This window comes from Sycon ciliatum, chromosome 12 (assembly GCF_964019385.1).
Source record: "Sycon ciliatum chromosome 12, ocSycCili1.1, whole genome shotgun sequence".
NCBI lineage: Eukaryota > Metazoa > Porifera > Calcarea > Leucosolenida > Sycettidae > Sycon > Sycon ciliatum.
Genome location: NC_088654.1, coordinates 16,140,501 through 16,152,989, shown reverse-complemented (window position 1 = coordinate 16,152,989; position 12,489 = coordinate 16,140,501). Strand labels below are relative to the sequence as shown.

Here is a 12,489-nt window from a genome sequence, read left to right as displayed (position 1 = left end):
AGCAACGTAATAATATACCATGTATACTGTCATGCGACCGTTGTATGGTAGAACGAACGTCGTATTGAACAGTACGCTGAGCGTATACCTATACGCAAATGTTGAGCTTGTAGCGTGACCAACGCTACACAGCCTGTTTGAAGTGATTTTCTTACACACACACACACACCATGCACACGGGGGCGCGCGCGTACATACACAGTCCAGACTTTGCAGCTACATGTAGCTACGACTCACGTGATTCATTCATTCGCCGGCGCTCCGCGATCCGCGCCATGCTTCACAGCCTTCAGTCTGTCTTCCGGACAGCACATGCACGTAGATATCTACATAGTCATGTGTAGTCACGATGTGTGACTGCAGATTATCATGATTATTGTATGCTACTCTGCACGACTGCAGTCTGCAGAGTGCAGACTGCAGACAGCAAGCCAAGACTGCAAGACTACACGTAGTGCATCACTCATATTCAGTCATAATCTCCAGATACCAGCTGCACTCGTTTGAACTGAGACTGTTTCAGTGAGGTGTTGCACTGACTGACTGCACTGTTTGTGTTCGGCATTATCATGATTATTATGCATACTGTACTACTACTACTGGTACTAGTCTACTTGTTGCGCCTGCACGTGGTGGCAGTCATCGCTCTGTAGCTGTACGGGTTCAAGTAAGTGCATGCTGCCAGAAAAAAAGTGAAAACGATGTAACACTACATTAGTTAGAAAGTAAGAATGTAAATAATTCAGTTAGAAGTCCGGCCTCTTAGCCTTGTGACTTAGTCATGTCGTGTCGACATGCTCGCTACAACAAATGAATGTAGCGGCGAAGATGCAACGGTCAAGTGGATGAAACACCACGAGGTGACATCGGTGAGCGACAATCAGCGCGACTCCTTGACCCGCTGGAGGACTAGCTACTTCAGATCGCAAGAGACTCCGCGATCCGGTGTATCGTATATGCATAGGACATAGCGGAAAGGCCCAGCACCGAACGGCGAAGCATGTTGTACCCAAGTCGCAGAATCCTGATTGCTGGAGCGGCGGGACTATGCTTGATTTGGGCATGCTTGCAATTCGTTGTGCCAGAGGTAAAACGAATGATCACTTGTGTTACCTAGGGCTGAAACGATCGTGCATTTTCACCTACAGTATTGATTACTCGGTAATTATCTAGTTTAGGGTCCCAAATTATTTCGCACTTTCCCAATGTTCTGTGTACTTTCTGTGTACGTGTGTTTCGTTCCTCTCGAACTCTTTGCCGCCACACGAACTCGCAGAGGTAGGTTGGAAACAACTCGCGACTCGGCGAGACGTGCCGAAGTTGCGTTTGAGCTGGCGCTTCGCACGCATCCACATATTTTCGACATTGTTGGTATGGATGCTTCAATCATCCGGATCAACAAAGTGGTCGTCAGTTATGTCACATGAACACGCACACGCAAGTACTGCACCTACTTCAAAGTAGTACCACTCCGCGGCACTCGGCTACGTCTCAATGATTACAATTACCACAAAGTCAAAGGAAACAACTCTAAGGACACTAAACTAATGGTAACACTCAACCACGCTCTCAAGTACACAGAACACTGGGAAAGTGCGAAATAATTTGGGACCCTAAACTAGATGATTACCGATTACTCTTAGCTTTACCGATCGATTCATCGATTACATGAATCAACCGGTTAGCAAAATTATATTGCCAGGATTTTGTGCAAACATTACTCTGTTTCCACAACTTCACAAGCTATGTCTTCATACAGGTAGTGCCAAAAATCGTTAGTGAAAGGGTGGCTCCGAAACATGGCAGTTTTGAAGTCAATTGAACCTGAGAACATGAACCATACCCCTTGCAGCTGCATACTCACAGCGGAAACTGATTCAAAGTTTCCGTACTTTTCGGATTCTAAATCCCTGACGATTAATCAGACTATCTATAACGTAACGATTCGTTGATTGTTTTAAAGGAATTATCAATCGATTAAGCCCTACCTTTGTCCGATTATTGTAGCGACCGTCCGTAATAGGGCTTGAAAGTGATGATCTCAAAAACAAACAGGGAGTAGTAAGTTGACATCAGATTTCTATTTTGGATCCACTAAGGTGTGACTTTGCTATTGGAGAGGTTAAGTTTCACGTAAAATTCTTACATCCGTGAACTTTTACGTCAAAAATTCAAAAATCTCACGTAAAATTTGACGTGTTTTACGTGAGTTGACAGTCCCGCACGTAAGTTCGTGACGTGGGTTTTTGGAAGTTTCGCTTGGTTATCCCGATCGAATTTGTGTGAGTTTCCGTAGTTTTATCGAGTTTTACCGAGTTTGTTGGAAGATTTGATATTTGTGTGAACTAAACCCGAATCCTGCCAGGCAAAATTTCACGTCATGTCGCACGTGTAACTCAACCTCTAAAATGTTCACGTAACGTGAGATTTGCACCGCGTTTTGAAAAAAGGCAAAAAAACATGTAACTTAACCTCTCTATTGCCTCAGTATTTCGGTGCATAGCAACCCACTCATGTCCTATGCATGTGTGACTTTTACTTCGCCACCAGTTGTCACCCCGCCCCCAGTAGCCAAATTAGTCAGTTTCGCCGTCTACATTACCTTGCTGTGAGTAAGACCGCTTGAAATGTGCTTGGATCCATACAAAAACTGGATCCAGTTTTTGAATTTTTGAAATTGTTGCTATGCTGTGACGTAGCACTTTCAAGCCCTATTACCGAAACACGTACATGTACATGTAGATGTACATAGTGCAGTGCTGCTCAATGAAATCCCATGTGGCGAGTCAACTCGGTGCCCTGCGCCAGTGAGTTTTCCAGTGCAGATCTAGGGCTGCACAGGGTTCGGCACATACAGTCACACCTCGCAAAACCGCACACATCCATTTTCCAGAAAAAATCCCGCATATGCGAGGGAACCGGATAATCCGACACACATATTGTATGTATGCATGGCATATGCTGTAAATCGGTAACCAGCGATTTTCTTCCGGATCTCGGCATCCGGATAAACGAGGTCTGCCTGTACTTGACACATCGGCCCGGACTTCCATGAGTCTTTACTTGATTGTAGTTGCTGTAGAAGTTTATTTACCGTCGCGCCACAAACATGCGGTTTCCTCCTTTGATACATGTGGACGACAGAGGGAATGAGAGAGAGAGGGGTGGGGGGGGGGGGGGGAGCAGAAATACGGAGAGAGGAAGGGTAGGAAATAAATAAGTGAATCAACCTGAGGGCTACACTAAAGCAAAAACGGAATGGGAATATACTTGATTGGTTTAAGCACTGCAATGAAGAGACCGATGCAGCACCGTGGCAAAGTATTGTATTTTCCGGAGTATACTCCGCACTCTGAACACTCTAATTTCATACCAAAAAGGGAGTGCGGCTCACACTTAGATGACCAAATTGACAGTGATAAATAGGGAAGATGTCTGTATGTCGTGGCCAAAATGGGGGGGGGGGGGGGGGGGTGCGGCTTTTACTCCGGAAAAAAGGTATTGTGGTAAAAATACGCCTGACGAAACGGTAGAAAATGAACATATTACGAAGTCTAAAGGAAGTGTTGAGCGGGTTTTGTGGTGTCTAACGGCGACTGCTTGTATGATGGCCACACCGTTGCTTAGGGGTGTCGGTGAGAGTGGTCACTATCTGATTTTCCCCATATCATTCGCTCAAACTGATGAGCATCTGGGCTCCTCGATTGCAAGTTTATGCTTGAAGTACAGTGAAACTGGTCTAAGGCGACCGCACAAGCGACCTTCAAAATGCAGTCTCTGATGCCAGGTGGTCTCCTTATCCAGGGTCAGTTACCTGGAAATAGCATCTCTCGGTCCTGGTTTCAGTAGTCCTCTAGGACAGGTGGTCGGATAACCCGAGTGGTGGCCTTGACAGGTTTTGCTGTATGTGGATACAGTGGGTCCTGCATCCCGCAAGCCTGTCACCATGCAGTGTCTGCTCTAGGATTTCAAACCAACTGGATACACGTGTACCTAGCACAACTCTTGCAACCGCAGTAATACCTGTAACTACAGACCACCGTGACTAGCGACCAGCCTGCTACTACAGACCACTTCGCCAGGCACGGACGGTCTCACAATCATAATAATGGTTGTGCGTTGCAAACCTCTAACTAAGGACCACCTGCCACTGAAGACCGCTTTCTCTGGCCGCAAGGGGTGGTCGCTAGTCAAAGGTTCTACTGTACATGTAGGTCAGAGCTGGGTGCGTTCAGGTGCGACCACTGTACATCGGGGAGTCGTAAAATATTTTACAACTCCCCGAGGGACATTAATTTGCTTGTATGAACGTACCCGGAGCACTCTGTCGTCCGCGCACCTATACGCGCTCGCACTAGCTGCAGCCTGTCATATCAGAGTGCACCTGCCCCCCCCCCCCCCCCGCCTTCAAGTATAAAAACGCTTGGTAGTTTCACAGAATGCGGAATCTCAAAAGTCCTAAAGGGGAAGTCAAGCCTAAAATCAAATTTTCACCGGTTGTAGTCTTCGGGGTGCTGAGTCGAATGGTCTTGGTCCGAGGAAGCTGAGACGCTCCGTTCCTCCTTTATCCCCAATCGAAAAGTATCCTAAGCGATCTCTGCTTGGACGATTACCTTACCATAGTGTAGAGGAAGAGCATCGCTTACCTATCGATTTTTCGGCCGATCGTGGAATCGTACAAAAACCATCAAAATCGGCGCAAAACATTGCCTCGTGTGGAAGGTGTTGTTGAACGCGTTTCCAACAGCATTGTGTGGGAGTGTATAGGTCCGACCCAGTCGGCCGATTTCTTGTCGGGGTCGGTGTAGGAGCATCAGCCAAAATATTGGCCTAGTGTGAACCAGGCATAATGTTTCTCACAGTCACCAATTTATTCAACATCCCAAAACTCTTCCATCAGTGGTACTTTTGTCGTAGTATGTCGCATTCTTGTTTGGTTTCTTCACACTTGTGCCTTTCACCATTGCTTTATGTGTACGAGGGTATGGCTTTTACTAGTGGTGTGCGCGGGTAGTCGGGTACCCGTGCTACCCGTGAGGACCTCGGGTAGACGGGTACAGAATAGTACCAGAAAACCCGAAGTCGCAGATGACATCATGTACAGTGCATGTGTACAAATTCATGTATTACTATGTCTACCCGGTGTGCAAAGGAAGAGGTGCATTGTGGTGTTACCATGGAACCATAACCCAACTGGGTACCCGTGCTACCCTTGGAAAACTACCCGAACCCGAAACCCGAAGAAAATGCTACCCGACTCAGCACTAGGTTCTTCACACGTGCGCGTTTCACCATGGCTTCATGTGTACGAGGTTCTGGCTTTTACAGCGGTGGTTTGGCTACTCTACTTTGAGCTGTTTTGACCACACAGTCATACTGTGTATAATTCATGGTGCCGGGCTTGGGCAGTTTCTATTTTCCTGTATTCCACCTGATGAGAAGGCAATGAATGTACAGCCAACTTTGCGTATAGCGACACTCGGCGGGGTATCAGAAAAGTGTCCTTATACGCGAAGTGTCGTTATACCCGAATTCTCATTACAGTGAAACCTGTCTAAGACGACCGCTCGAGGGACCTTCGAAATGTGGTCTTTGTTACCAGGTGGTCTCCTTATCCAGGGTCATTTTACTGGAAAGAGCATCCCTTGATTCTGGTTCCAGGGGTCTTGTAGGACAGGTGGTCGCCTTATCCGAGTGGTCGCCTTATCCGAGTGGTCGCCTTATCCGAGTGATCGCCTTGACAGCTTTTACTGTAGATGTTTTACAGTGGGATGTGACTTTGCTGTGGGCATGGAAATTCTGTCGTTATTCGCGAATTGTCGTTGTATCCGCAGTCGTTATTAGCGAAGTTGACTGTACATATAATGAGACTTCGGGTATAAGGACATTTCGCGAATAAGGACACTTTTCTGATGCCCCGCCGAGTGTTGTTATACGCAAAGTTGACTGTAGCCAACAAGTATAATCCCTACTTCAATGACCACCTGTTAGACTTTTTATCATGCTCTTTGAATGCAGATAGTCTGTGAGAGCAGGCTGGGCTTTACACGGTCAACACATTTGGTGCCTCTAAAGATAGTGTTGCAGACCAAATGGTCAGTCGCGTGTCAAAGTTTCACCTTATGTTTTGCGTAAACAATTATGTGTTTCCTCTGCAGTTGTCTCATTGGCTAGCCTCTGAAGCTGTAGATGTCGGTGGCTACCTGCCGGCACGTTCTCCGCACACTGTTCCCGAGCTGGTGGATGTCAAAGGTAGTGGGGGGGGGGGGGGGGGTATTAGCTGGTGGATGTCAAAGGTAGGGGGGGAGGGGTATTAGCTGGTGGATGTCAAAGGTAGGGGGGGGGGGGGGTATTAGCTGGTGGATGTCAAAGGTAGGGGGGGGGGTGTGTTAGCAAGAGTACATAAGCCCCAAGAGTGTGCCACTCCAGCTATGGGGTCTGCGACGGCAGAACTTCACATCACGTGACGAACCCGTACACATTATTTGTACTCTGTGCATGATAGATACAGGGTTGTACGCAACCCAGCTTTGGGTACAACTCTCTTGCGGTCACTTTGCACTGTTTGCCTGTGTAACCTTTTGAACCATGCAACGTGATGTGAAGTTCTGCCGTCGAAGCACTGCATAGAGGTTGTGCAGGCAGTTGCACACTCTTGGAGGTTATGTACTCTTGGTATTAGCTGGTGCATGTCAAAGGTAGGGATATTTGTATCACACTGGTAGCACTTCTTGGCAGATATAGTGCCGGATAATGCCAGAGTAAAACGTCTCTCTTCTCCGGTTTGTTTTGGTGCTGTACCGGCACAGTGTTGCTGACACCATGTGGTCAGTGTAGTGCTGGCAGACTCACAAGCATAGCTACGACTGTCCTTGTAGCGACCACCTTTTATGTCCATTATTTACTTTTTGATTCCAGCTCTCCTGGTATCTAACTTTCCATTCTCTCCTTGCTACTGTTTCACTCTCATCCATTCTGGTGGTTCTGTGCTCTCAAGAAAAATTATGTGTTTGTGTGTGTGTGTGTGTGTGTGTGTGTGTGTGTGTGTGTGTGTGTATGTGTGTGTGTGTATGTGTGTGTGTGTGTAAATATGTCTTTGTGTGTGTGTCTTTGTGTATGTGTGTGTGTGTGTGTGTGTGTGTGTGTGTGTGTGTGTGTGTGTGTGTGTGTGTGTGTGTGTGAGAGAGTGAGTGTGTGTGCATGTGTGTGCGAGTGTGTTTGTGTATGTGTGTGCACGCGTGTGTGTGTGTTGCCGTGGTCCAGATGTTGGCAAGCCACGTCACGTTCTCATTCTGATCAAGACAGGTACAGACAGGAAATACAAGTGGAGACGAAACAACCTTCGCAATAGCTGGTTTTACCGGTGAGTGGAATGGAATGCCGTCGCGCCTGGTCCACGCTAGGCCGATCTTTCGGTTGATTCTCCGACACAGATTCCGACATGAAATCAGCGGACTGGTTTAGACTATCTGTACGCACACAAATTTGTCGGAAACGTGTGCACCAGGCACTATAGAATGCCATACACTGCAGTACACTGCTGCCAACTTTCTGTACTTTTCCGTATTTGTAAAGAAAACCACTCTTTCGGCTGCACTGCAGAATTTGCGCAAAAAAATGGCACGAAAATTGAAAAAAATATCGACTAGCTGAGTAGGAGCATGGCCAGTGCAAGCTGAATGATGAAGTTCCTTGCAACATCAGTGGACATAGAAGTGTGGCGGACCTGACTGGTCATTAGCGCGTATACTCACTGTAGTCCACCTCCACTGTGAAAATGGACGAGAAGTGCTCACGGCTGCAAGGTGAGCGTCCCATGGCCGCTTGACATCTCGGCGGATTTCAATGTTCACTGCAGTACTTTGCTAGCGCCAAAACACTGCAAGATGCGCAAAGCAGTAGTCCGAGTACGCAAACTAGAGGACGATTGGCAGTGCTGGCAGTGCGCATACAGATAGAATATACATGTCCACGTCATGTTTTCAGTAGGGGTGAAACGAGTATATCGAATACTCGAGCGCTCGCTCGAAAATTTGAAACGAGCGAGTACTCGTTTCGCAAAATACTCGAAGTATCCTTTGTACAGTGTATTGTATGCATGTACATCAAGCATTTCTCTTACTCTGACTGGTACTGATAGTCCATGCAAGCGCGAAATTACTGCTTGTCCCTACTTACCAGCAAAAGACAGTAGTTCAGACTATGTCCTGCACCATGCTGCATGCAAGACTACACGTGCAGCGGGTGTACTACGTTCGGTGGTGCGAGAGTGTGTGCAGTGCATTGTTTTATTTTGTCAGTAAAATACTCGTACTCGCTCGAATACTCGCTCGTTTTTTCAAAGAGTACTCGAGTCCCCAATTTTGGCACTCGTTTCACCCCTAGTTTTCAGCGGCATTGGAAACTGTCAGTTTGCCACTGGAGACCTATTGAGCTTAGTTGCATACGTTTGGCACACTGTATAAGCAGAAATATTCGTCTGGAATTTAATTTCGTCTTTTCCATTTTTTTTCATCCAAGGAGGTTTTGGACTAAATAAAATGCCAGACTAATTTTGTCCAGCTTTTCAATACCCATTTAGGAGCTGCATCTGCGCCTTGATCCTTGAAGGGTGGTGGCGTTCCTACGGATGCGGAAAACTCGGTTTCCAGCCGAGTCTCACGCGAACCGTGGCAATTTTTTCAATACACTCTTATGATCCCTGGACAAAATTTTCAACCGGAAGAACTCCCTTTTTTTGGAGTTGGACGAAATTATTGACCGGCGAGATTTTCTGCCTCTACAGTACTACTGACTATTTACGGCACCTTTGCATTTTTTTATCTGATACGAAACTCGCACAAAGAAGTGTAAAAAAAAACAAGCTAAAAAAACAGAAAAACGGCACCTTTGCATACAGTAAAATCAGTTTTTGCAGGACTCTGTATCAAGCAGAATCCTGTATTGATCGGACAAGTTTTCATGCACCAACGTGCTGTGGATCAAACGTGCATCCCTAGGTCAAGCGAAAACTGTCATATCAAGACATTCTCCGCTGCCCGAAGGGTGTCCGGTTAGTGCATGCACCTTGTACTGTACTGTGTAAACATAAATACTTGTTGGCGCTTCAATTTCATCCTCTTTGGTGGTCCAAGGCGCAAAGCCCGGACTACAGTCCAAGTAATGACCTTGGGTACAATAACATCTCTCAAGTAACGACACAATCGTTAGGCCTGGTGATCATTTGACTGCATGCTGTCAACCTCGCGAACAACGACAACTTATTACTTACGAGTAATGGCGCTTTTCTCATGCGCGATCGAGAGTCGGTATTTCGGAGGTTGACTGTACATCAATTCATTGACAAAAGCTGGACAAACACGAGTGTAGCATGTTGTCAATCCCTTTCGATCTTGTATGTATAAACTTTGGCCGAATAAATTTACTGTGGGTTTTAGTAGTTGGATTGACCTGCTCACAGACAAAAGCTTCTGCTTGGATTGTACAAGTGGAATATTAATTTTTATCAGTGAAGCATTTTAGGAAGGTATGACCCCCCCCCCCCCCCCCAACCATCCATTGAATGTTCTAGATTTTCACACAGGTGGCGAATGGTCGGCACAGCTTCTTCCTCTTCTGTTGATTATGTGTACAGTCGTCCCTCTCTAATCCGGCACTTGTTTATCCCGAACCCTTGCCAACCGGCGCACTTTCTGACGAAACCGATTTTTTCGTTCAATTCCTACATCTTAATCCGGCACTTGAATTCCGCCTCCTGCAGTGACTTTTTGAAACGAATCGCTCAAACTGCACGTAGTTTGATTTCATAATCCGGCAGTCGTAAATCGCGTACCGTACAGGTCTCCTTGCCATGCCAGGTTAGGCTTGTCAAGGAGACAACGGCAGTCAACCATACTTTCTTATTTTAGCAAGGAGTAGTGTCCTGCCAATTTTCATGCGTGTGTGTGTGCGTGTGTGTGCAAGAGTACATGTGAACATGTTCTCTGTTTTACTTTATCACTTTATCACTGTGTATATTCCCGGAGAACAATTGAGAATATAAAGCCGTGCACCAAATACTTGGGTCGACACGGAAAAACCCTGCGTTTTGACGTACATATGATACATGCATGCAATTGGGTAGGGCCGGGTCAGAGGGCAGGATTTCTTAATCCAGCACCCTCGTTAATCCAGCAGAAAACGCCGTAGCAAAAGGTGTCGGATTAGAGAGGGACGACTGTATATGGATTGGCAGCAATATCCGTTGTCGTCTTTGTTTTCTGGTCTACCTTTCTGGTTAGGTGTCGTTCCGGTGAATACTACCCGCCAAACGTGAAGATTCCAAAGCACCTCAACAACATCAAGCTCTCGTGTTACTTCATCATCGGCGTCAAGCACATCTCGAAGATCAACAACGAGAGTCTGGAAGATGAAAACAGGAAATATGGCGATATCATCTATGCGCGTGATATTAACGACCTGTACTCAACGTTTCTAATGAAAACCGTCTGGATGCTGAACTGGGCAACGCTCGCGTCGACGCGCCGATTCGTCAAACGCAAGCAGCCGGACGTGCCGGTAACGCACGTTATGCTGGCCGACGATGACACGTTTGTTACGCTGTCGCTGTTCATCAACTGGGCGTCGCGGCTGCCGCTCGCGCGTGTGTTCACCGGCCACGCTCACCGGTTCAGCCGCCCTCTGTACTGCCACGAAAACGCGCACCCGAACTGCATCGACAGCAAAGCGTACCCGTCGCTGCGCCGCTACCCGCGCTACCCGAGCGGCTTTGCCTACCTGCTCTCCTTGGACGTGTGCGTGGGCACTGTGCAGTCGGCCATCCGACACTCCGCCATGGACTGTCCGGTGCCCGGGAACAACGAGGACGCGCTCATGGGCCTGCTGACGGCCGAGGCGGGCTTCACGCTCATACACGAGCCGTCGTTCCACCACTTCGCACAGCAGGTTTTCCCGTGCCCAGGCGATGGCGTACCGCTGATGGTGATCGGCAACGCACCGCAGGGAATTCTCAACATTGTGGCGCGCAACGAGCGCCTGGGCGAGAGGAATCTCTGCAGGGATGTTGTTCGCTAGAGTGCAGCAAACACTGTTCAACTCGGCGTCCGCTGGGACCATAGTTTGAGCTGACTATCCCCAGCAAAGCCAGGAATTTCCCAGTCTGCGTGCATGCACATATTTGTGTACATAAGAGGAAGTGACATAGTATGAACATACATGTATGGACTGCTGGCTCTTGAGATAAATTCATAGTATTTTTTTGCCTTTTCTGCCGGTATTATGTGCATGAATCCGCATCTTGCAGCGCACTTTATAACAGTACTTATTGGATTCTCCAGATTACAGTATTTTCAAGAAAGCAGAAGCCATTGAATAGGGCTTGAAAGTGCTACGTCACAGCATAGCAACAATTTCAAAAATTCAAAAACTGGATCCACTTGGATCCAGTTTTTGTATGGATCCAAGCACATTTCAAGCGGTCTTACCCACAGCATGGTGATGTAGCCAGTGAAACTGACTGATTTGGCTACTGGGGGCGGGGTTACAACTGGTGGCGAAATAAAAGTCACACCTGCATGCGACATGAGTGGGTTGCTATGCACCCACATACTTAGGCAATAGCAAAGTCACACCATAGTGGATCCAAAAATAGAAATCTGATCTCAACTTACTACTCCCTGCCCGTTTTGACGTCATCACTTTCAAGCCCTATTGATCCAGTCTCGAGCGGTGGTCCTGTAGTGATCACACAATAATAATAAGGCCAAACTAAAGAAGGTGTGTGGTTCGACTAACATGGACATTTTTTTTACGGGCGGGCGGGCGGATATTTTTTTTAAATATAATTTTTAGTACATGTAAATACACTGTACTGCCTTTAGACACCCAGTACATCGGCATTATTACGCAGTGTTATGCCATACATGTTGTATAAAGGGATCACTGGCTAATACTTTGAAACATTGTGCAGCTCTGGAACGAGAAGAGAATAACTTCAAGCGGTGACTCTGACTGTCCAAATCATCAAGCAAATGAAGAACGATGCGAGTTGAAAGTAAGTTCGGGAACTACTTCGAAGTACAAATTGTACAATGTACCGGTACATGTATTGCTAGTTTGGTGTCGGCGTGCACGAATACATGGGCTTTTGCCATCGACGCTTCCTGTGCTTGCACACATGGAGCAGCAACTTACCGGTACAGGTGAAATATCGTTCCCAATACACGAGGAAAGTGCAATCTCGTCTGTCCTTCATCCCAAAACAGAAGGCCGTCCTTAATCTGGAACGAGGCAATCACTCTCAACCGGACGGTCACTTCAAAATAAGTCTCGCCAGTCTGCCGGTGGTCGTATCGATCGAGTAGACTCTACTACCAGCACAAGGCAGCAGTCGTACCACTCACTGCACTGCACTGCACTGCAGTACTACAAGTACAACTACAAGTCAAGTCCAAAAGGAGCCGCCTGCGTCCGCAGACTCACACTGCACAG

At 47.1% G+C, this 12,489-nt stretch overlaps 1 protein-coding gene across 2 annotated transcripts; it reads left to right on the top strand.

Moving 5' to 3' along the window:
* The first annotated feature begins 705 nt into the window (after nt 1-705).
* LOC135827809 (uncharacterized) lies at nt 706-11,372 on the top strand. Of its 2 annotated transcripts, XM_065340237.1 has the most exons (4): nt 706-1,087; nt 6,159-6,252; nt 7,264-7,363; nt 10,281-11,372. In XM_065340237.1, exons 1-4 carry the CDS (start codon nt 1,001-1,003, stop codon nt 11,071-11,073), a joined length of 1,074 nt encoding a protein of 357 aa, XP_065196309.1. In that variant the 5' UTR covers nt 706-1,000; the 3' UTR covers nt 11,074-11,372. The 2 variants fall into 2 exon arrangements, with proteins under 2 accessions (XP_065196309.1, XP_065196310.1); XM_065340238.1 differs by lacking the exon at nt 6,159-6,252.
* Nucleotides 11,373-12,489: the final 1,117 nt, after the last annotated feature.